Source organism: Salmo salar, chromosome ssa23 (genome assembly GCF_905237065.1).
Source record: "Salmo salar chromosome ssa23, Ssal_v3.1, whole genome shotgun sequence".
NCBI classification, from domain to species: Eukaryota; Metazoa; Chordata; class Actinopteri; order Salmoniformes; family Salmonidae; genus Salmo; species Salmo salar.
Window position 1 is genome coordinate 45745525 of NC_059464.1, and position 26635 is coordinate 45772159.

Sequence of the window (26635 nt, forward strand, 5' to 3'; positions counted from 1 at the left end):
TTATCAACATAAATAGAACAGGAAACAAGTATTCTTGCCTCATACCTGTGGTATATTGTCTGATATACACATGGCTGAAATGCTGTTTCAGCCAATCAGCATCCAGGATCCAAACTACCTGGTTTATAATACTATTGTGTATCTAGTAGGGTTGAATATTTTCCCTGTATTTTACACATTTTCCAACCCAAGAATAAATCACTTTTCTCCCGGGTAACTCGGTATTTCCCGCCAAAACCAGAAGTGTCAATCCAAAGCATTATAAAGCATATATAATGGTAAAATTCAGGCCTAATGCTACCTGAGCCTGATTAGACATATATTAAATACATTTTATGAGCCCTAGATTAACAACATTTAATGAGCCCAAGACCAAAAAAAAAAGTCCAAATGATTGTGGCGTTATCCAATACATATATGATATAGACTACTGCACATTACACACGACAGAAACACATAAAAACCCATAGGTGTATCTAGCTATATGCTCTCTTGGGTAAATAAATGAATTAGCTCCAGTAGGCTAATCTCTTTTAGTGAAAATTGTATTACTGTACAGTATTGTATTATACTGTGTTATATGGACTGGAATATCTCACATCGTTCAAACCATGATAAAGCCGAAGAGAACATGTGATTCTGGTGCAACACATGCATGCGGCCTACAAAGTTACAAGTATAGGCTAGCAAATGTGATTTTAATTTGGAAATATAATAGGGCCTATTTGTATAATTAGTAGGCTGACGCATATACCGTATACCTTACATAATATTTCCCATAAAGTTATTAGCCTACCTCCTCTTTCTCTCTCCGTAGTTGCTTCTTTCCTTCCTCGCTTTCAACAGTTCCTCATCATCCTCATTCTAATGACATATTTGAATAATATACAACTAAAATTAATTGCAGAAGACTTTCACTTCTTTTCACGAAAATTGAAAGGTTAAGAGTCGGAATCAATAACTGCGATATTCTACCACCATCTGAATGGTTATGGGTCTGAATTAATAACTGCTATAGTCTACCACCATCTGAATGGTTATGGGTCTGAATTAATAACTACTATAGTCTACCACCATCTGAATGGTTATGGGTCTGAATTAATAACTGTTATAGTCTACCACCATCTGAATGGTTATGGGTCTGAATTAATAACTGTTATAGTCTACCACCATCTGAATGGTTATGGGTCTGAATTAATAACTGTTATAGTCTACCACCATCTGAATGGTTATGGGTCTGAATAAATAACTGCTGTAGTCTACCACCATCTGAATGGTTATGGGTCTGAATTAATAACTGCTATAGTCTACCACCATCTGAATGGTTATGGGTCTGAATTAATAACTGCTATAGTCTACCACCATCTGAATGGTTATGGGTCTGAATTAATAACTGCTATAGTCTACCACCATCTGAATGGTTATGGGTCTGAATTAATAACTGCTATAGTCTACCACCATCTGAATGGTTATGGGTCTGAATTAATAACTGCTATAGTCTACCACCATCTGAATGGTTATGGGTCTGAATTAATAACTGTTATAGTCTACCAACATCTGAATGGTTATGGGTCTGAATTAATAACTGCTATAGTCTACCACCATCTGAATGGTTATGGGTCTGAATTAATAACTGCTATAGTCTACCACCATCTGAATGGTTATGGGTCTGAATTAATAACTGTTATAGTCTACCACCATCTGAATGGTTATGGGTCTGAATTAATAACTGCTATAGTCTACCACCATCTGAATGGTTATGGGTCTGAATCAATAACTGTTATAGTCTACCACCATCTGAATGGTTATGGGTCTGAATGGTTATGGGTCTGAATTAATAACTGTTATAGTCTACCACCATCTGAATGGTTATGGGTCTGAATTAATAACTGTTATAGTCTACCACCATCTGAATGGTTATTTGTCTGAATTAATAACTGCTGTAGTCTACCACCATCTGAATGGTTATGGGTCTGAATTAATAACTGTTATAGTCTACCACCATCTGAATGGTTATGGGTCTGAATGGTTATGGGTCTGAATTAATAACTGCTATAGTCTACCACCATCTGAATGGTTATGGGTCTGAATAAATAACTGTTATAGTCTACCACCATCTGAATGGTTATGGGTCTGAATTAATAACTGCTGTAGTCTACCACCATCTGAATGGTTATGGGTCTGAATTAATAACTGTTATAGTCTACCACCATCTGAATGGTTATGGGTCTGAATTAATAACTGCTATAGTCTACCACCATCTGAATGGTTATGGGTCTGAATTAATAACTGCTATAGTCTACCACCATCTGAATGGTTATGGGTCTGAATTAATAACTGCTATAGTCTACCACCATCTGAATGGTTATGGGTCTGAATTAATAACTGCTGTAGTCTACCACCATCTGAATGGTTATGGGTCTGAATTAATAACTGTTATAGTCTACCACCATCTGAATGGTTATGGGTCTGAATTAATAACTGCTATAGTCTACCACCATCTGAATGGTTATGGGTCTGAATTAATAACAGTTATAGTCTACCACCATCTGAATGGTTATGGGTCTGAATTAATAACAGTTATAGTCTACCACCATCTGAATGGTTATGGGTCTGAATAAATAACTGCTATAGTCTACCACCATCTGAATGGTTATGGGTCTGAATTAATAACTGCTATAGTCTACCACCATCTGAATGGTTATGGGTCTGAATGGTTATGGGTCTGAATTAATAACTGTTATAGTCTACCACCATCTGAATGGTTATGGGTCTGAATTAATAACTGTTATAGTCTAACACCATCTGAATGGTTATGGGTCTGAATTAATAACTGTTATAGTCTACCACCATCTGAATGGTTATGGGTCTGAATTAATAACTGCTATAGTCTACCACCATCTGAATGGTTATGGGTCTGAATTAATAACTGCTATAGTCTACCACCATCTGAATGGTTATGGGTCTGAATTAATAACTGCTATAGTCTACCACCATCTGAATGGTTATTGGTCTGAATGGTTATGGGTCTGAATTAATAACTGTTATAGTCTACTACCATCTGAATGGTTATTGGTCTGAATGGTTATGGGTCTGAATTAATAACTGTTATAGTCTACCACCATCTGAATGGTTATGGGTCTGAATTAATAACTGCTATAGTCTACCACTATCTGAATGGTTATGGGTCTGAATGGTTATGGGTCTGAATTAATAACTGCTATAGTCTACCACCATCTGAATGGTTATGGGTCTGAATTAATAACTGTTATAGTCTACCACCATCTGAATGGTTATGGGTCTGAATTAATAACTGCTATAGTCTACCACCATCTGAATGGTTATGGGTCTGAATTAATAACTGCTATAGTCTACCACCATCTGAATGGTTATGGGTCTGAATTAATAACAGTTATAGTCTACCACCATCTGAATGGTTATGGGTCTGAATTAATAACTGCTATAATCTACCACCATCTGAATGGTTATGGGTCTGAATTAATAACTGCTATAGCCTACCACCATCTGAATGGTTATGGGTCTGAATTAATAACTGCTATAGTCTACCACCATCTGAATGGTTATGGGTCTGAATTAATAACTGCTATAGTCTACCACCATCTGAATGGTTATGGGTCTGAATTAATAACTGTTATAGTCTACCACCATCTGAATGGTTATGGGTCTGAATGGTTATGGGTCTGAATTAATAACTGTTATAGTCTACCACCATCTGAATGGTTATGGGTCTGAATTAATAACAGTTATAGTCTACCACCATCTGAATGGTTATGGGTCTGAATTAATAACTGCTATAGTCTACCACCATCACGCATTCGCTCTTCTTTCTAAGTCCTATTGGCTGCGGTATTTGAACATTCAGCAAACAAGAGTGTGTCCCCCTCTTCAAATAGTCTATTGGTATAAGAAATGCTAAAATAAATGATGTCCAGCAAGCTATTCTAGTCTATCTTTTCCTGCATGGGACTCCAAGAGCTAAGGAGCGTTTTCTAAGGAGAGAGGCCAGCGGAGCACAGGTGCTTTGTAACGCCCTGGCCATAGAGAGGGGTTTTTTGTTCTTTATTTTGGTTAGGCCAGGGTGTTACATTGGGTGGGCGTTCTATGTTCGTTTTTCTATGTTTTGGTATTTCTTTGTTTTGGGCCGTGTGTGTGTGGCTCCCAATCAGGCACAGCTGAAGCTCGTTGCTGCTGATTGGGAGTCACACATAAGGAGCATGTTTTTCCTTTGGGTTTTGTGGGTAATTGTTTCTGTTTTGAGTATTTTCCTAACAGGACTGTTTGCTGTCGTTTTTGTTCATTTTGTAGTGTTCTCTTGTTTGTTGAATTAAAATTCTAATGATGAACACATCCTCTGCTGCACCTTGGTTCCCTCTTACAGACAGCCGTTACACGCTTGTGTATTGTGCAAGAGACAGAGGCTATAAATTAGTAGCTTATTATACATAACCCATCATTAATTATCTATATATAAGGCTAATACTGCATTGAATTTATTACCTGAAAGAGGTAGGCTAGGACATCTATATATAGGCCTATATCTCAATATAGAACAGCATTATCTATTTTGGATACAATTTGAGTTGATGGAGAGAGAGAGAAAGACTGCGAGAGAGTGCTCGCTCGTGCACTGATTTAAATCAAAGATATAGGAGTGTTTTAAAACTCTGCAGCTGCAATGAAATAAATAGAAAATCTTTACAATTAAAAAAATAGAAAGGTGACGTATTCAGTATTTATATTACTGTAGCATAGGCTATGCTGCCACAAATTCAGGCCTACCTGTCACAAGAAAAAAAGTTACCATGATGAGATGACAGGTCTACATGCGTTGTGAACTACTCTCCAATCTGAGATGGGCTGTCTGTCCCCACCCTGAGATGGGCTGTCTGTCCCCACCCTGAGATGGGCTGTCTGTCCCCACCCTGAGATGGGCCGTCTGTCCCCACCCTGAGATGGGCCGTCTGTCCCCACCCTGAGATGGGCCGTCTGTCCCCACCCTGAGATGGGCCGTCTGTCCCCACCCTGAGATGGCCGTCTGTCCCCACCCTGAGATGGGCGCCTGTCCCCACCCTGAGATGGGCGCCTGTCCCCACCCTGAGATGGGCTGTCTGTCCCCACCCTGAGATGGGCTGTCTGTCCCCACCCTGAGACGGGCTGCCTGTCCCCACCCTGAGACGGGCTGCCTGTCCCCACCCTGAGACGGGCTGCCTGTCCCCACCCTGAGACGGGCTGTCTGTCCCCACCCTGAGATGGGCTGTATGTCCCCACCCTGAGATGGGATGCCTGTCCCCACCCTGAGATGGGCTGTCTGTCCCCACCCTGAGATGGGCTGCCTGTCCCCACCCTGAGACGGGCTGCCTGTCCCCACCCTGAGACGGGCTGCCTGTCCCCACCCTGAGACGGGCTGTCTGTCCCCACCCTGAGATGGGCTGTATGTCCCCACCCTGAGATGGGATGCCTGTCCCCACCCTGAGACGGGCTGCCTGTCCCTACCCTGAGCGTTGAGGATTCATCATGCAGAGGCCGTAGAGCAGCCAGATTTAGACATCTCATATCATTTAACAGTTCCATTTCACGCCATGCTGTTCATATGAATAATTTATTATTATAATTTACCGGTTTTCTCACAGCTATTTATCCCGGGAAAAAGGGAGTGTTTTTTTGGTCGTTAAGTCTCAGTAACCGGGTTCGCGATATTTAACCCTAGTATCCACTCCTTACCTGCTGAGGTTTCCCATGCTGCCTGTCATGTCCATCTGCCCGTCGTAGATATCCATGCCCTTCCCAACACTGTGCATGCTCTTGATAGACATGGTCCTGGGCAGAGTGGTCTGTCTGTGCTGCTGCATCATCATCAGATTCCCCTGAGACCCAGACGACATCTAACAACAATGCATTATATTCAATTATAATCATACATTTTCAATTGTGTAGCGCTTTTCATTATACCAAAGCTCTACTTAGGCAAAAAAATTATAATAAAAAGAAAAATTTTAACTACCACGACATAAAAAAACAACATACATTTAGAATCAAGGCAGGTAAAATAGCAATATAGGACTAGATGCTGAGAATCCTCTCAGATTAGCCCTTGTCCATCATGGGGCTATGTGACTATGTGGACCCTCCCGAGTGGCGCAGCAGTCTAAGGCACTGCATCTCAGTGCTACAGGTGTCACTACAGACCCTGGTTCGATTCCAGGCTGTATCACAACCGGCCGTGATTGGGAGTCCCGTAGGGCGGCGCACAATTGGCCCAGCGTCGTCCGGGTTAAGATTTGGCCGGTGTAGGCTGTCATTGTAAAATAAGAACTTGTTCTTAACTGACTTGCCTAGTTAAATAAAGGTTAAATAAAAAAAAAACGAATGTGTGTCCCCTCACTTCTCAGAGTTGTTGTATTCTGTTTTGCTTTCTGACCTCACATAACAAATGTCCATGCAAAAAGGCAATAAACATATCGCATCGCAATCCTCACCTGACCCATCATGAATCCTCCTCCACCGCCTCCTCCACCGCCGTAGCTGCTCCCCCCTTGGGGGAGGGTGGAAGCCCTGGACATGACGAAGCTTCCCCCTCCACCGCCGTAGCTACTTCCCCCAGGGGGCAGGGTAGAAGCCCCAGACATGGAGCCCACGGACATCCTGTTGTTCCTGTTGTTGATCCTGCTGATGGTGCGGTACGCTGGCCCTTTAAAGGAATGCTGCTGCTGGACCATCATCATCTCCTCTCCCCCCTACCAGAAATGTAAATGTCCATTAAAAAATATAATAAGAATTATATTGTAACGCAAATTAAATGAACATATTTGCTTTCACAAACACCTGAAAAGCTAGTTTGGACGCAGTGCATTATTTGTTCCTAAATACATTTAAAATGTATTTGAAGTACATAACTCATTTTCACATGCCATGGAACATATAAGAATTGCAAATGGAATGTGTTAATCTTGTGTGAAACTTTCGGTAGGGCTCCACCAACCATCCTCATGGGGGCTTGGTAGGCCATGGACCCTCCTCCTCCTGCCTGTCTCATCTGGGTCCCAGAGCTGTAGGCTCCTCCATTGACGGTGCTGTAGACAGACTGCTGGCGGTTGAATGTGGCATCATGGTCCGAGACGAGGCTGACCACATCACTGCCATCCGCATCCACCCAGGCTGCCACTGGGGATGGCTGAAACATGATTCAGAACGAGTCAGAATCAGAAAACTACCACATCAATACAGACAGAACATCAACATCAATGCAGACAGAACATCAATACAGACAGACAGAACATCAATGTCAATACAGACAGACAACATCAACGTCAATACAGACAGAACATCAACATCAATACAGACAGAACATCAACATCAATACAGACAGACAGAACATCAACATCAATACAGACAGAACATCAACATCAATACAGACAGACAGAACATCAACATCAATACAGACAGAACATCAACATCAATACAGACAGAACATCAATACAGACAGACAGAACATCAATGTCAATACAGACAGACAACATCAACGTCAATACAGACAGAACATCAACATCAATACAGACAGAACATCAACATCAATACAGACAGACAGAACATCAACATCAATACAGACAGAACATCAACATCAATACAGACAGACAGAACATCAACATCAATACAGACAGAACATCAACATCAATACAGACAGAACATCAACATCAATACAGACAGACAGAACATCAACATCAATACAGACAGAACATCAACATCAATACAGACAGAACATCAATACAGACAGACAGAACATCAACGTCAATACAGACAGACAACATCAACATCAATACAGACAGAACATCAACATCAATACAGACAGACAGAACATCAACATCAATACAGACAGAACATCAACATCAATACAGACAGAACATCAATACAGACAGACAGAACATCAATGTCAATACAGACAGACAACATCAACGTCAATACAGACAGAACATCAACATCAATACAGACAGAACATCAACATCAATACAGACAGACAGAACATCAACATCAATACAGACAGAACATCAACATCAATACAGACAGACAACATCAACGTCAATACAGACAGAACATCAACATCAATACAGACAGAACATCAACATCAATACAGACAGACAGAACATCAACATCAATACAGACAGAACATCAACATCAATGCAGACAGAACATCAATACAGACAGACAGAACATCAATGTCAATACAGACAGACAACATCAACGTCAATACAGACAGAACATCAACATCAATACAGACAGAACATCAACATCAATACAGACAGACAGAACATCAACATCAATACAGACAGAACATCAACATCAATACAGACAGAACATCAATACAGACAGACAGAACATCAACATCAATACAGACAGACAGAACATCAACATCAATACAGACAGACAACATAAACATCAATACAGACAGAACATCAACAACAATACAGACAGAACATCAACATCAAATCAATACAGACAGACAACATCAATACAGACAGAACATCAACAACAATACAGACAGAACATCAACATCAATACCACATCAATACAGACAGACAACATCAATACAGACAGAGGACATCAACATCAACACCACATCAATACAGACAGACAACATCAACAACAATACAGACAGAACATCAACAACAATACAGACAGAACATCAACACCAATACCACATCAATACAGACAGACAAAATCAACATCAATACAAACAGAACATCAATACAGACAGAACATCAACATCAATACCACATCAATACAGACAGACAACATCAACATCAATACAGACAGAACATCAACATCAATACCACATCAATACAGACAGAACATCAACAATAATATAGACAGAGGCCATCAACATCAATACCACATCAATACAGACAGAAAACATCAACATCAATACAGACAGAACACATGAACATCAATACCACATCAATACAGACAGAAAACATCAACTTCAATAGACAGAAAACATGAACATCAATACAGACAGAACATGAACATCAATACAGACAGAACATCAACATCAATACAGACAGAGGACATCAACATCAATACAGACAGAGGACATCAACATCAATACAGACAGAGGACATCAACATCAATACAGACAGAGGACATCAACATCAATACAGACAGAGGACATCAACATCAATACAGACAGAGGACATCAACATCAATACAGATATACAGCACTTGAAAGAAAAACCTTCCGTTGACATTGACACAATACACACAGAACACATAATATAGTGTATCTAAAGATACCTGAGCGGGCATGTTCTGGAGCCTAACGGAACGCAGGGACATGGTCTCTAGGTCTGGGCCGGTGTCACGGCTCATCGCCCGGTTCACGGTGGACATCTGTTGCCTCATGGCCCCTCCTCCTCCAACCTGGTAGAACAGAGTTAATCAGCACACTGGTACACATACAGTATTAACATATGCCCCCCCCCCCCACCCCCCAAAGAAAAAATAACGGTGCCTTGCTTCAGATGTTCAAAAGGATTTGTATGGTAGTCGAAGAATACAGTAACTCATTAACGTGGTACCTGGTAGCCCCCTCCCCCCTGGTAGCCCCCACTCAGGCTCATGTTATCGCGGTACCGGTACCCTCCTCCTCCTCCTCCTCCTCCTCCCCCCATGCTGAGCCTCTGACCACCACTCAGGTCCATCGCCGAGCGGGAGGAGAAACCACCAGAGTAGTGAGACATCCTGGGTGCCTGGGACAGAGGAGGAAGAGGAGGAGGGGGGGGGGATAGGAGGAGAAGTTGAAAAAATATTGTATTGTACATTTTCATTAAAGTCCATGGAAATGAGTCTTTATTGCTTTTAACCAGCCCCCAAGACACAGACTGTAAACCCCCCCCTTGCTCAAGGGCACTACGGCAGGATGAAAGGCAGGGTGAATCAATAATGAAGGCCTGGGGGGTGATCAATAATGAAGGCTTGGTGGGTGATCAATAATGAAGGCTTGGTGGGTGATCAATAATAAAGGCCTGGGTGGTGATCAATAATGAAGGCCTGGTGGGTGATCAATAATGAAGGCCTGGGGGTGATCAATAATGAAGGCCTGGGGGTGATCAATAATGAAGGCCTGGTGGGTGATCAATAATGAAGGCCTGGGGGTGATCAATAATGAAGGCTTGGTGGGTGATCAATAATAAAGGCCTGGGGGGGTGATCAATAATGAAGTCCTGGGGGTGATCAATAATAAAGGCCTGGGTGGTGATCAATAATGAAGGCCTGGGGGTGATCAATAATGAAGGCCTGGGGGTGATCAATAATGAAGGCCTGGGGGTGATCAATAATGAAGGCCTGGTGGGTGATCAATAATGAAGGCTTGGTGGGTGATCAATAATAAAGGCCTGGGTGGTGATCAATAATAAAGGCCTGGGTGGGTGATCAATAATGAAGTCCTGGGGGTGATCAATAATGAAGGCCTGGTGGGTGGGGTGGCCTGGGGGTGATCAGTAATGAAGGCCTGGTGGGTGATCAATAATGTAGACCTGGTGGGGTGATCAATAATGAAGTCCTGGGGGGTGATCAATAATGAAGGCCTGGGGTGATCAATAATAAAGGCCTGGGGGGGTGATCAATAATAAAGGCCTGGGGGGGTGATCAATAATAAAGACCTGGGGGGTGTGATCAATAATAAAGGCCTGGGGGGGTGATCAATAATAAAGGCCTGGGGGGGTGATCAAAAACAAAGGCCTGGGGGGTGATCAATAATGACGAGAGATCAGGATGACATGTTTAACTGATAAAGACAAGCGGAGACATGCCAGGATCCCGGGAGAAAACTCTAGGACATATCTCAGTAAACTGCTAGACCATATTTGGCTAAGCTTCCAGGAGATGAACTTCACCATTACATCAGTGTTGTTGACATGATACCAGTATCTTGTTAGCGGTTGGAGTGAACAACAGGGCCTTCTCTCTCGACCTTGGGAGGAAACCCTCCCTAACTCAGACTCAATGGATTCTTAGAATGAGCTAATTCTTTTTCAGAAACCACATACAGCATGTTATCTGTTACCAGAAAAAAACGTATTTGGTTTTTCAAAGGCCAGAGGTATATTTCTATCCTGTATGTTGAGAATGACAAATTACTGTGGTTCTATCGCTAAATGTCTACTGCTAATGCTAATCACTATGACCCCGCCTCTATGACCCCGCCTCTATGACTCCGCCTCTATGACTCCGCCTCTATGACTCCGCCTCTATGACCCCGCCTCTATGACTCCGCCTCTATTAGCAGGGACAACAAACTCTGACCTTTCCAGATCTACCTTCAGCAGATACTGTAAACGCTGTGAGTCACTGTCATAAAAAGGGAGTGGTTCATGTCTATGGACTAGTGTTGACACAAGTAACATTTCTGTGTACCTACATTGTGCAAAGCTAATTGTAAAAGTCATGGGGAAATTGTTGAGCTTAGATTATTTTTTTTTTTCAGTCAACAAGGCCACTATAAAATAGTTCTTTATGTTGTTGCCATTACCGTGTGAATCATTTACTTACTGTATATATTCTACTGTATTTCTTTATTTTACTAGGCAAGTCAGTTAACAACAAATTCTTATTTTACAATTATGGCCTAGGAACAGTGGGTTAACTGCCTTGTTCAGGCGCAGAATGACAGATTTTTACCTTGTCAGCTCGGGGATTCGAACTTGCAACCTTTCAGTTACAAGTCCAACACTCTAACCACTAGGCTATGCTGCCCCCCCTATGTACCACAGGAGGTTGGTGGGACCTTAATTAGGGAGGACAGGCTCGTGGTAATGGCTGGAGCGGAATTAGTGGAATGGTTTTAAATACATCAAACACACGGTTTCCATGGTTTCCAGGTGTTTGATGCCATTCCATTTGTTTCAATCCAGCCATTATTATGAGCCGTCCTCCCCTCACAGCCTCCACTGGTGTGTACTGTATATTTGCTGAATCTAAAACATAATATACATCTGGTAAAATATTAAATTAATTAAATGAATGAATGTATCAATGGCAAGTTCATTCAACAATGTCATTGTGTAATGGTGTCATAGTCTAATGATATCTGCTATGCTAACGTGAGATGGAAACATTCTGACTGTGAGATGTGGCGGAATCTGGAGGGTGGAAACATTATGACTGTGAGATGTGGAGGAATCTGGAGGGTGGACTTTAGGTCCTGGAGAGATTGGTAGAGCGCTGCTGTGAAATACCACACTTCCAGAGCGCCCAAAGAAGACCTAGCTCAATGGCTCTGGCAACACTGCACTGTGAAACCATCCCACTGTGTTGATAGCTGACTGTATTTACAGGGAGCTGCAGAGAGCAGACACAGAGCTTAAGCTGCATATTTTCACGTAGACAGATATGGTCTATAATATCTCTTTATTGGCAACAACACGTAAGTCTGCAGGGCTCTTTAACCATCTGCTGAACATATTATGTGGTTCTCAGAAACCATTGGATGTTTAATGGATGCAATATATTCCTAAGAAAATACTGTATGTAGGCTGATATTGTTTATAATACATTTATAATATCTTTATAATACCTGGTCCCTAAAACTGAGTAGAGCTCACCATGACAGGTGTGGAGGCTGTGTAGATGTAGAACTACCACTCACCATGACAGGTGTGGAGGCTGTGTAGATGTAGGACTACCACTCACCATGACAGGTATGCAGGCTGTGTAGATGTAGGACTACCACTCACCATGACAGGTGTGGAGGCGTGTAGATGTAGGACTACCACTCACCATGACAGGTGTGGAGGCTGTGTAGATGTAGGACTACCACTCACCATGACAGGTGTGGAGGCTGTGTAGATGTAGGACTACCACTCACCATGACAGGTCTGGAGGCTGTGTACATGTAGGACTACCACTCACCATGACAGGTGTGGAGGCTGTGTACATGTAGGACTACCACTCACCATGACAGGTGTGCAGGCTGTGTAGATGTAGGACTACCACTCACCATGACAGGTGTGGAGGCTGTGTAGATGTAGGACTACCACTCACCATGACAGGTGTGGAGGCTGTGTAGATGTAGGACTACCACTCACCATGACAGGTGTGGAGGCTGTGTAGATGTAGGACTACCACTCACCATGACAGGTGTGGAGGCTGTGTAGATGTAGGACTACCACTCACCATGACAGGTGTGGAGGCTGTGTAGATGTAGGACTACCACTCACCATGACAGGTGTGGAGGCTGTGTAGATGTAGAACTACCACTCACCATGACAGGTCTGGAGGCTGTGTAGACGTAGGACTACCACTCACCATGACAGGTGTGGAGGCTGTGTAGACGTAGGACTACCACTCACCATGACAGGTCTGGAGGCTGTGTAGACGTAGGACTTAGAGCTGAACCCTGGGTTGAAGGTCTGGTACTTCATTGTTGAAGAACCGCCGTGTTCTACAAAACAAAAAGAGAGAGGGGAAATCAGAAAATGTCCTGAATCAGCCCACCAAAAACTGATCCAATTTAAAGACAACACTAAGGAAGGACCTGAATCAGCCCACCAAAAACTGATCCAATTTAAAGACAACACTAAGGAAGGACCTGAATCAGCCCACCAAAAACTGATCCAATTTAAAGACAACACTAAGGAAGGACCTGAATCAGCCCACCAAAAACTGATCCAATTTAAAGACAACACTAAGGAAGGACCTGAATCAGCCCACCAAAAACTGATCCAATTTAAAGACAACACTAAGGAAGGACCTGAATCAGCCCACCAAAAACTGATCCAATTTAAAGACAACACTATGAAAGGACCTGAATCAGCCCACCAAAAACTGATCCAATTTAAAGACAACACTAAGGAAGGACCTGAATCAGCCCACCAAAAACTGATCCAATTTAAAGACAACACTAAGGAAGGACCTGAATCAGCCCACCAAAAACTGATCCAATTTAAAGACAACACTAAGGAAGGACCTGAATCAGCCCACCAAAAACTGATCCAATTTAAAGACAACACTAAGGAAGGACCTGAATCAGCCCACCAAAAACTGATCCAATTTAAAGACAACACTAAGGAAGGACCTGAATCAGCCCACCAAAAACTGATCCAATTTAAAGACAACACTAAGAAAGGACCTGAATCAGCCCACCAAAAACTGATCCAATTTAAAGACAACACTAAGGAAGGACCTGAATCAGCCCACCAAAAACTGATCCAATTTAAAGACAACACTAAGGAAGGACCTGAATCAGCCCACCAAAAACTGATCCAATTTAAAGACAACACTAAGGAAGGACCTGAATCAGCCCACCAAAAAACTGATCCAATTTAAAGACAACACTAAGGAAGGACCTGAATCAGCCCACCAAAAACTGATCCAATTTAAAGACAACACTAAGGAAGGACCTGAATCAGCCCACCAAAAACTGATCCAATTTAAAGACAACACTAAGGAAGGACCTGAAACATCAAACCAAAACTATGAGACCTTGTGTTTTTCACCACCACACCTAAATTAAACATCGATACGATATTGACATAACTAGTTTAAAGATATGGGACATGACATTGGTATAACTAGTTTAATGATATGGGACATGACATTGGTATAACTAGTTTAATGATATGGGACATGACATTGGTATAACTAGTTTAATGATATGGGACATGACATTGGTATAACTAGTTTAATGATATGGGACATGACATTGGTATAACTAGTTTAATGATATGGGACATGAAACAACAGAGAGTAGAGATAGTACAGAGTAAAGATTGTACAGAGGGCAGAGATAGTACAGAGTAGAGATAGTACAGAGGGCAGAGATAGTACAGAGTAGAGATTGTACAGAGGGCAGAGATAGTACAGAGTAGAGATAGTACAGAGGGCAGAGATAGTACAGAGTAGAGATAGTACAGAGGGCAGAGATAGTACAGAGGGCAGAGATAGTACAGAGTAGAGATAGTAAAGCAATATGAATAGTACAGAGTAGAGATAGTACAGAGGGCAGAGATAGTACAGAGGGCAGAGGTAGTACAGAGTAGAGATAGTACAGAGGGCAGAGATAGTACAGAGGGCAGAGATAGTACAGAGTAAAGATTGTACAGAGGGCAGAGATAGTACAGAGTAGAGATAGTACAGAGTAGAGATTGTAAAGAGTAGAGATTGTACAGAGTAGAGATAATAAAGCAATATGAATAGTACAGAGTAGAGATAGTACAGAGGGCAGAGATAGTACAGAGTAGAGATAGTACAGAGGGAAGAGATAGTACAGAGAGTAGAGATAGTACAGAGGGCAGAGATAGTACAGAGGGCAGAGATAGTACAGAGGGCAGAGATAGTACAGAGTAGAGATAGTACAGAGGGCAGAGATAGTACAGAGTAGAGATAGTACAGAGGGCAGAGATAGTACAGAGTAGAGATAGTACAGAGGGCAGAGATAGTACAGAGGGCAGAGATAGTACAGAGTAGAGATAGTAAAGCAATATGAATAGTACAGAGTAGAGATAGTACAGAGGGCAGAGATAGTACAGAGGGCAGAGGTAGTACAGAGTAGAGATAGTACAGAGGGCAGAGATAGTACAGAGGGCAGAGATAGTACAGAGTAGAGATAGTACAGAGGGCAGAGATAGTACAGAGTAGAGATAGTACAGAGGGCAGAGATAGTACAGAGAGCAGAGATAGTACAGAGTAGAGATAGTAAAGCAATATGAATAGTACAGAGTAGAGATAGTACAGAGGGCAGAGATAGTACAGAGTAGAGATAGTACAGAGTAGAGATAGTACAGAGGGCAGAGATAGTACAGAGGGCAGAGGTAGTACAGAGTAGAGATAGTACAGAGGGCAGAGATAGTACAGAGGGCAGAGATAGTACAGAGTAGAGATAGTACAGAGGGCAGAGATAGTACAGAGTAGAGATAGTACAGAGGGCAGAGATAGTACAGAGGGCAGAGATAGTACAGAGGGCAGAGATCAAATCAAATGTTATTAGTCAAATGCACCGAGTACAACAGGTGTAGACCTTATAGTGAAATGCTTACTTACAAGCCCTTAACCAACAGTACAGTTTCCAAAAAAATAAGGATAAGAGATAAAAGTAACAAATAATTAAAGAGGAGCAGTATAAAATAACAATATATACAGGGAGGTGCCGGTACAGAGTCAATGTGCGGGGGCACCGGTTAGTTGAGGTAGTATGTACATGTAGGTAGAGTTAATTAAAGTGACTATGCATAGATGACAATAGAGTGGCAGTGATGTGGAGGAGGGGGGGCAATGTGAATAGTCTGGGTAGCCATTTGATTAGGTGTTCAGGAGTCTTATGGCTTGGGGGTAGAAGCTGTTTAGAAGCCTCTTGGACCTAGACTTGGTGCTCTGGTACCGCTTGCCGTGCGGTAGCAGAGAGAACAGTCTATGACTAGGGTGGCTGGAGTCTTTGATAATTAGTACAGAGGGCAGAGATAGCACAGAGCAGAGATAGTATAGAGGGCAGAGATAGTATAGAGTAGAGATAGTACAGAGCAGATATAGCACAGAGAAAAGATAGTACAGAGCAGAGATAATACAGAGAGCAAAGATAGTACAGAGAGCAGCGATAGTATAGAGTAGAGATGGTGTAGAGTAGAGATAATACAGAGAGTAGAGATAATACAGAGAGTAGAGATAATACAGAGTAGAGATAATACAGATTAGAGATAATACAGAGAGCAAAGATAGTACAGAGTAGAGATAGTACAGAGAGCAGAGATAATACAGAGAGCAGAGATAATACAGAGCAGAGATAGTACAGAGAGCAGAGATAATACAGAGCAGAGATAAGGGAATCTCTTGTCATAATAACATTGGGTGCTACAAAGATGACGCTCATCCAGAGTTAGTGTTGTAAACTAACTAACTAGGCCTTATCCATACATAATACATGACCAACAACTCATGTTCCTGTTTACACACACACACACACACATACACACACACACACACACACACACACACACACACACACACACACACACACACACACACACACACACACACACACACCAAAACATATGATCTGCTATTTTGACCTCCTTAGTTACCGTCTACTATAGGTAGAAGGACAACAACTGTTTACCATGTATATAGTAGTTTACAGGCACCCACCTGACCTGGGAGCAATTAGTATTTGTTTTCTTTCTAACACCTTGAGCGTTTGATTGAGCAAGCTTGTAGCGCCGGAGGGTCAAGATCTGCAACGGGGCTACTCCACTGGTCGTATTACTCCAGATAACATCAAATAAAGCACAGATAAAATACTTAAAACTAAATAAATACTATTTGGAACCAACCCAGCATCCTCGGGGAAGAGAAATAAACGCTTCATATATAGATTGGTATTACATCCTGTCCTGAGGAAATATGGAATATGTTTGTGAGAACCAGGGAGGGAGCTCAGCAGAAAAGAACTATGTGATTACATGTACATTTTTCACATGCTGTGACATGACTGCTTAGATTAAAGGGGAGTCATGGCCATCGACTGGTCGTAACAGATCCTTCATTTACCTGGTGTGAACAAATATTCAACAAGATCTCACAGAAAATGGTGAAATTGACTTCTGAATCCAAACTAGTGCCTAAAACTGGGATTGAACCCGCGAGCCTCAGAGCCGGATCGCAGAGTTAATGCCCATCCACCATCCCTATCCACGTCTTTTTGACACTTAAGTTTAAGCATTCATTCCGAATGGTTAAAATAAATATTCACCCATTTTTGAATGTTATATAGTTTTTTTTTGTGCATCTCTGAGTTGATGTTCTATCAATCCTCTGGGTCATTTCCTGTTTTCATGTGTATCTGTGTTATTGCTGTATGACGTAGTAGTTTACAGGCACCCACCTGACCTGGGAGCAATTAGTATTTGTTTTCTTTCTAACACCTTGAGCGTTTGATTGAGCAAGCTTGTAGCGCCGGAGGGTCAAGATCTGCAACGGGGCTACTCCACTGGTCGTATTACTCCAGATAACATCAAATAAAGCACAGATAAAATACTTAAAACTAAATAAATACTATTTGGAACCAACCCAGCATCCTCGGGGAAGAGAAACAGTGACTAATTAAACGTTTCTGCATAAGTAAAGCACTGAGAGGCATAAAGAGCAGTGATCTTAGGGTGGTGTGTGTGTGTGTGTGTGTGTGTGTGTGTGTGTGTGTGTGTGTGTGTGTGTGTGTGTGTGTGTGTGTGTGTGTGTGTGTGTGTGTGTGTGTGTGTGTGTGTGTGTGTGTGTAATTACAGAGTCATGTGTTAGTGACAGGCTAAGTCAGAAGAAGTTGCAGAACAGACTGACTGACCTCTGCAGTTCACTGACACAGTTATCTGGCTTTACTAGCTGGACGAGACTGGACACACACACAGACACACACAGACACACACACACACACACACAGACACACACACACTGACACACACACACTGACACAGTTATCTGGCTTTACTAGCTGTACGAGACTGGACACACACACACACACAGACACACACACAGACACACACATCTGGCTTTACTAGCTGTACGAGACTGGACACACACACACACACACACAGACACACACACAGACACACACACACACACACACACACACACACACACACACACACACACACACACACACACACACACACACACACTGACACAGTTATCTGGCTTTACTAGCTGGACGAGGCTGGACACACACACACACACACAGACACACACACACAGACACACACACACTGACACAGTTATCTGGCTTTACTAGCTGGACGAGGCTGGACACACACACACACACAACCACACAGACACACACACACACACACACACACACACACACACACACACACACACACACACACACACAGAGAGAGACACGCAACAGGTGGTTGACACAGTTATCTGGCTTCACTGAAACTAGTTAACAAGGCCAAATGAAAGTTTCTGTCTCAACAGGTTGTGCAATATGCATACTACAAATACTGTATGTAAAACTACACCGCTCAATAGAAATGTTCAATAAATACAGAATATTACTATTGTTAATGTTCAATAAATACAGTTTATTGTTATTGTTCTATAACATACATATTGTTATTGTTCTATAACATACATATTGTTATTGTTCTATAACATACATATTGTTATTGTTCTATAACATACATATTGTTATTGTTCTATAACATACATATTGTTATTGTTCTATAACATACATATTGTTATTGTTCTATAACATACATATTGTTATTGTTCTATAACATACATATTGTTATTGTTCTATAACATACATATTGTTATTGTTCTATAACATACATATTGTTATTGTTATTGTTCTATAACATACATATTGTTATTGTTATTGTTCTATAACATACATATTGTTATTGTTATTGTTCTATAACATACATATTGTTATTGTTCTATAACATCCAATTGTTATTGTTCATGTTTTTTTTAAATCTGTCACTTGATGGTTTCATTTCAGAGAGACAAATAATCCGTTTTATTTTGTAAAATGATGTATATCCGCCTCACTGTCAGAGAAATAAGTAGTACTGCTAGGTTTTACAGTTAAATGGAACAAAATAAATACATTTTTAATAAACAACTATACAAATGATACATTTATGACATCAAAATTATTTATAAAAACATCTAAGAATAATAATTAAATACATTAATATGAGATCTGTATGTAAAACATTTCCATTTGACATTTCTAATTTAGCGGATGCTCTTACCCAGAGTGCCTTACAGTTAGTGCATTGATCTTAAAATAGCTAGGTGAGACAACCCCATATCACAGTCAAATATACAGGATACAAACATTCCATTCCAGCTCAATAATCGATATATAGCATTTTTGCAACAACAAAAAACATTTTCATACACATAAAATCTATGAATTAATCTATCTGAGAACAGTAAAATGTTACACACACACTTGAAGGCCCCCATACTGACTTGCCTAGTTAAATAAAGGTTAAAGAAAATAAATAAATAAAAATAAGCAATCGTTTCTAATGGGAAAAAAAAATATGAAAAAAAAATGGTGGATATAGAGTTTAGGACATAAACGCTTCATATATAGACTGGTATTACATCCTGTCCTGAGGAAATATGGAATATGTTTGTGAGAACCAGGGAGGGAGCTCAGCAGAAAAGAACTATGTGATTACATGTACATTTTTCACATGCTGTGACATGACTGCTTAGATTAAAGGGGAGTCATGGCCATCGACTGGTCGTAACAGATCCTTCATTTACCTGGTGTGAACAAATATTCAACAAGATCTCACAGAAAATGGTGAAATTGACTTCTGATTCCAAACTAGTGCCTAAAACTGGGATTGAACCCGCGAGGCTCAGAGCCAGATCGCAGAGTTAACGCCCATCCACCATCCCTGTCCACAGGTTTTCGACGGTAAAGTTTAGGTATTAATTGAAGTAAATATTCACCCATTTTCGATGTTATTGTTTGTGTGCATCTCTGAGTTGATGTTCTATCGATTCCTTGGGTCATTTCATGTGTATCTGAGTTATTGGCGTTCAAGCAGGCAGAAATCCATCCTGTATTAACGTACCACAGTGATAAAGTCTCTCTCTACACTGGAAGTTAATAGGAATACGACGTTTAGATCGTTAAAACGTCGATCATACATGTCAGATTTCAATACTGGCTGATGTCATAACTCTGGAAGATGTCTTCTATCCAATGAGACATTGATCATATATTTTATGCGATATTCCTACTTCGAAGAAATGTGTAGTTTAACAGAGGGCCCACCACAATTCTCTTATTTGTCTGCCTCTTCAGTCCAGGGTGCATTGCATGATGCCGTTGCCAGAGATGTTAGAGAAAGGAGATAGGGATCTTATTAGACAGTGAATGGAGGAACGTATAACGCCCCACTTAGCAGACTGCCGACCAATCGCGTTCACGTTATCATGCTGCGTCACGCAGTTGATTAACTAATTGTCACGCAATCCCTTCTCAAAGTCAGGGAATGAGTCGAGAAACTTGGCTATTTTTCTCAAAAGTACTATGGTAGACGGTGAGGCGAGTGGTTATTGAGGGGAGGTATCTGGCTCCAACCCCGGGCCTTATATGGACTTCCTGCCCCAACGAGGAAAGGCTGTGGTTGGTTACGCCAGGGAGTGCTTGCGGATAAAGGAGGAAGCAGCCTGCACAAAGGGGCAGAGTGGGAGAGAACCAAGAGTGGTATGAAGAGTGAGAAAGCGAGAACAATATCGGTGTGATTACCCGTTGCGACCTGGACTGTCAGACTACCTCCCTTGTGTACCAGACCAGATTGGACGAGAACCCGAGTGTGAGGATTACACCTGGAAAACGGAATGGACAAAGTGAATGGCTTGTGGACTGTGAGGTGATTGATGAATTCCCCCTTGTTTCCCCAAGTATAAAACCCCCTAATAAACTCCCCATCTGCATTCTAATTGTGCTACTGGTGCCTGTTTTGTTATTGAACTTGGTGACATGGAAACCCCACACCCTTGAACCTGCTACAGTATGTAATGTAACGATTCCAGAGCTATATGATACTACAGATATTAGTTAATTATCTCACATTTCGGAAAAGATTTGTAAAGAACTAAGATCGAATCGTACTACACCAGCTCCGACGCTCGTCGGATGTGGCAGGGCTTGCAAACCATTACAGACTACAAAGGGAAGCACAGCCGAGAGCTGCCCAGTGACACGAGCCTAAGCTAAACTACTTCTATGCTCGCTTCGAGGCAAATAACACTGAAAAATGCATGAGAGTACTAGCTGTTCCGGACGACTGTGTGATCACACTCTCCGCAGCCGATGTGAGTAAGACCTTAAAACAGGTCAACATTCACAAGGCCGCAGGGCCAGACGGATTACCAGGACGTAAACTGTTACTGTTCGTCTTCACTGACATTGTCAGCCTCTCCCTGTCCGAGTCTGTAATACCAAAATGTTTTAAGCAGATCACCATAGTCCCTGTGCCCGAAGAACACTAAGGTAACCTGCCTAAATGACTACCGACCCGTAGCACTCACGTCTGTAGCCATGAAGAGCTTTGAAAGGCTGGTAATGGCTCACATCAACACCATTATCCCAGAAACCCTAGACCCACTCCAATTTGCATACCGCCCCCAACAGATCCACAGATGATGCAATCTCTATTGCTCTCCACACTGCCCTTTCCCACCTGCACAAAAGGAACACCTATGTGTGAATGCTATTCATTGACTACAGCTCAGTGATCAACACCATAATGCCCTCAAAGCTCATCAATAAGCTAAGGACCCTTGGACTAAACACCTCCCTCTGCAACTGGATCCTGGACTTCCTGACGGGCCACCCCCAGGTGGTAAGGGTAGGTAACAACACATCCGCCATGCTGATCCTCAACACAGGGGCCCCTCAGGGGTGCGTGTTCAGTCCCCTCCTGTACTCCCTGTTCACTCATGACTGCATGGCCAGGCATGACTTCAACACCGTCATTAAGTTTGCAGATGACACAACAGTGGTAGGCCTGATCACCGAAAACAACGAGACAGCCTATAGGAAGGAGGTTAGAGACCTGGCCGTGTTTTACCAGGACAACAACCTCTCTCTCAACATGATCAAGATCAAGGAGATGTTGTGGACTACAGGAAAAGGATGACCGAGCACGCCCCCATTCTCATCGACGGGGCTGCAGTGGAGCAAGTTGAGTACTTCAAGTTCCTTGGTATCCACATCAACAACAAACTAACACAGTCCAAGCACACCAAGACAGTCGTGAAGAGGGCGCAACAAAACCTATTCCCCCTCAGGAGACTGAAAAGATTTGGCATGGGTCCTCAGATCCTCAAAAGGTTCTACAGCTGCACCATCAAGAGCATCCTGACTGGTTGCATTACTGCCTGCGTACGGCCCAGTACATCACTGGGGCCAAGCTTCCTGCCATCCAGGACCTCTATACAAGGCGGTGTCAGAGAAAGCCCTAAAAATTGTGAAAGACTCCAGCCACCCTAGTCATAGACTGTAATCTCTCCTACCGCACGGCAAGCGATATCAGAGTGCCAAGTCTAGGTCCAAGAGGACTCTAAACAGCTTTTACCCACAAGCCATAAGACTCCTGGACATCTAATTAAATGGCTACTTTGCATTGCCCCCCACCCCTCTTTTACACCGCTGCTACTCTTTGTTATTATCTATGCATAGTCACTTTAATAACTCTACCTACATGTACATATTACCGCAATTACCTCGACTAACCGGTTCCCCGACACATTGACTCTGTACCGGTACCCCCTGTATGTAGCCCTGCTATTGTTATTTTACTGCTGCTCTTTAATTACTTGTTCCTTTTATTTCTTATTCTTATTCGTATTTAAACTGCATTGTTGGTTAGGGGCTTGTAAGTAAGCATTTCACTGTAAGCATTTCACCTCTTGTATTCGGCGCATGTGACTAATACAATTTGATTTGACAGTACAAAGTTAAAGACTACAAGACTGCACTTGTGGGTGTGTGTGTGTGCACGCGTTTGTGTGTTCCCAGGCAGGTAGGCTGGAGGGAGGGGTGTGTGAGCTTCATACTTGGCTAAGTCAGAGCCTCAGGGAACAGGCAACAAACTGGTTGGTGGAGAATGAGGCCAGAAAGCGAGAGGGAAAGCGTGAGAGGCGTGAAATTGAGAGAGAAAGACAGAGAGACAGCACCCCAAGGTCTCGGGCCTAACCCTGCTGACAACATGCAAACACTAATTGTCACTCAACAGGCACCTCATACCTGGTCTGTCTACAACAAGATCTCAAAGTTTCCCTTCGAAATTCGACATATTATGGCCGAAAGTCAATTTTTTTGCCGCATTAATTCCGCGTGGTTACAAGGTAAACTTAAAGATTAACAGTTTTGGCATTAATTCCGAATGGTTAAGCTTAGTGCTTTGTTTTTTTATACCTTTATTTAACTAGGCAAGTCAGTTAAGAACAAATTCTTATTTACAATGACGGCCTAGGAACAGTGGCTTAACAGCCTTGTTCAGGGGCAGAACGACAGATTTTGTACCTTGTCAGGTCGAGGGATTTGATCTTGCAACCTTTACGGTTACTAGTCCAACGCTCTAACCACTAGGGTAAGGCTTAAAACCAACAAAATAATTAAAATAATTAAATACAATGCACTCTTACCATCAAATATCATTGAGTATTCTCATGGCTTGCTACAGCATTATAAACTTTGGTGGTGCAGTAATCTAAGCAATGTGCTCCCACTCCGAGCATCATGAATTCACACCCAGTGCTGGCCAAACATTTAATACATTTGATTCATTGAATTCATTTGATTCATTCAATGAAGATATATATCCACGTCCTAAGGACCTTTTCAAACATCCGAAATTGGGAGTCTATTTCCAGAGATCAGGCTGCTGTCTAGGCCTACAGGCTTACAAACGTGAATTGAAGTATCAATTTTCATTGTGTCCTTTTCCAAATCAATGATATGTTAATTCTCTGTTAATAATGTCATCAATACATCACAATATTTCGTATTATTGATCAAATGTTATGAATATGTTACAAATAAGTATGTATTATGGTATGTTTATTTGTATCCTCTATTTGCAGCCATTACATTTCTCCCTGCAGAGTAATAGTTAGTCATTCATGTAAAGCGGAATTTCAATAAAGGTGCAATCCCCTCAGGAAGATTTATCTGTGAATTCCCCCTTCTTTCCCCGTGTCTAAAAACCCCTAATTAACTCCCCATCTGCATTCTAATTGTGCTACTGGTGCCTGTTTTGTTATTGAACTTCGTGACATGGAAACCCCACACCCTTGAGCCTGCTACAGTATGTAATGTAACGATTCCAAAGCTATATGATACTACAGATATTAAGTTAATTATCTCACATCTCGGAAAAGATTTGTAAAGAACTAAGATCGAATCGTACTACACCAGCTCCGACGCTCGTCGGATGTGGCAGGGCTTGCAAACTATTACAGACTACAAAAGGGAAGCACAGCCGAGAGCTGCCCAGTGACACGAGCCTACCAGACGAGCTAAACTACTTCTATGCTCGCTTCGAGGCAAATAACACTGAAAAATGCAAGATTAACAATTTAGGCATTAATTCCGAATGGTTAAGCTTAGGGCTTTGTTTTTTGTTTTTACCTTTATTTAACTTGGCAAGTCAGTTAAGAACAAAGTCTTATTTTCAATGATGGCCTAGGAACAGTGGGTTAACTGCCTTGTTCAGGGGCAGAACGACAGATTTTGTACCTTGTCAGCTCGGGGATTCAATCTATGCTGTAATAGAAATAAGGCCACGCTCATAAACAACTTTATCGCTCTCCCTCATCCTAAAACGGCACCGGCCGCCACTGTAGTTAGTGTAGTTAGCAATTTGTCTAAGTGCAACCCTTTATCTATTTCAACGTAGTCCTGCTTTAAACATGAATTGGGAGAGCTACTGTGTTTGTATGTTCAGTTTGCACTCAGTTGACCTAGATAGAAGAAGACATGTTGTACTGTTCCTCTCAGGTATGTGTCTCTGGCTGCCTAGAGGATACACCCCTTGACTTATTCAACATTTGTTGTGTTACAGCCTGAATTCAACATTTATTAAATATATTTTTTTCCTCACCCATCTACACACACAATACACCATAATGACCAAATGAAAACATGTTTTTAGAAATGTTTTTGCAAATGTATTGAAAATGAAACACAGAAATATCTCATTTACATAAGTATTCACACCCCTCAAAACATGTTAGAATCACCTTTGTCAGCGATTTCATATGTGAGTTTTTCTGGGTAAGTATCTAAGAGCTTTGCACACCTGGATTGTACAATATTTGCACATTATTCTTTATTAAATTCTTCAAGTCTTGCCATAGATTTTCAAGCCAATTTAAGTCAAAACTGTAACTAGGCCAATCATGAACATTCAATGACGTCTTGGTAAGTAACTCCAGTGTATATTTTGGTCTTGTGCTTTAGGTTATTGTCTTGCTGAAAGGTGAATTTGTCTCCCAGTGTCTGTTGGAAAGCAGACTAAACCAGGTTTTCTTCTAGGATTTTTGCCTGTGCTTAGCTCTATTCCATTTCTTCTTATCCTAAAAAAACTCCCTAGTCCTTGTCGATGACAAGCATACCCATAACATGATGCAGCCACCACTCTGCTTGAAAATATGAAGAGTGGTACTCAGTGATGTGTTGTGTTGGATTTGCCCCAAACATAACGCCTTGTATTCAGAACAAAAGTTAACTTAGACAAAAACAAATTGCACTATTACTATTGTGCCTTATTGCAAACAGGATGCATGTTTTGGAATAGTTTTATTCTGTAAAGGCTTCCTCCTTTTCACTCTGTCATTCATGTTAGTATTGTAGAGAAAGTACAACATTGTTGATCCATCCTCAGTTTTCTACGATCACAGCCATTAAACTGTAAATGCTTTAAAATCACCACTGGCCTCATGGTGAAATCCCTGAGCGATTTCCTTCCTTTCCAGCAGCTAAGTTAGGAAGGACACCTGTATCTTTGTAGTGACTGAGTGTATTGATACACCATCCAAAGTGTAATTAATAACTTCAGCATGCTCAAACGGACATTCAATGTCTGCTTTTAAAAAA

The 26635-nt window shown here is 41.7% G+C and overlaps 1 protein-coding gene across 3 annotated transcripts in view; it reads right to left on the reverse strand.

Moving 5' to 3' along the window:
- Window positions 1-26635, reverse strand: part of LOC106584766 (plakophilin-3) — a 62586-nt gene that overhangs the window by 30607 nt on the left and 5344 nt on the right. For 2 of the 3 annotated variants that reach the window (XM_045706500.1, XM_014170314.2), the window contains exons 2-7: window positions 13362-13453; window positions 9591-9761; window positions 9307-9432; window positions 7001-7192; window positions 6498-6755; window positions 5743-5903 (exon numbers count right to left, since the gene is read on the reverse strand). In XM_045706500.1, coding sequence (XP_045562456.1) covers window positions 5743-5903; window positions 6498-6755; window positions 7001-7192; window positions 9307-9432; window positions 9591-9761; window positions 13362-13433 — 980 coding nt within the window. In that variant the 5' untranslated portion in view covers window positions 13434-13453. Of the gene's footprint in view, window positions 1-5742; window positions 5904-6497; window positions 6756-7000; window positions 7193-9306; window positions 9433-9590; window positions 9762-12877; window positions 12920-13361; window positions 13454-26635 lie in introns of those variants that run through there. The other variant, XM_045706501.1, reaches the window with a different exon arrangement.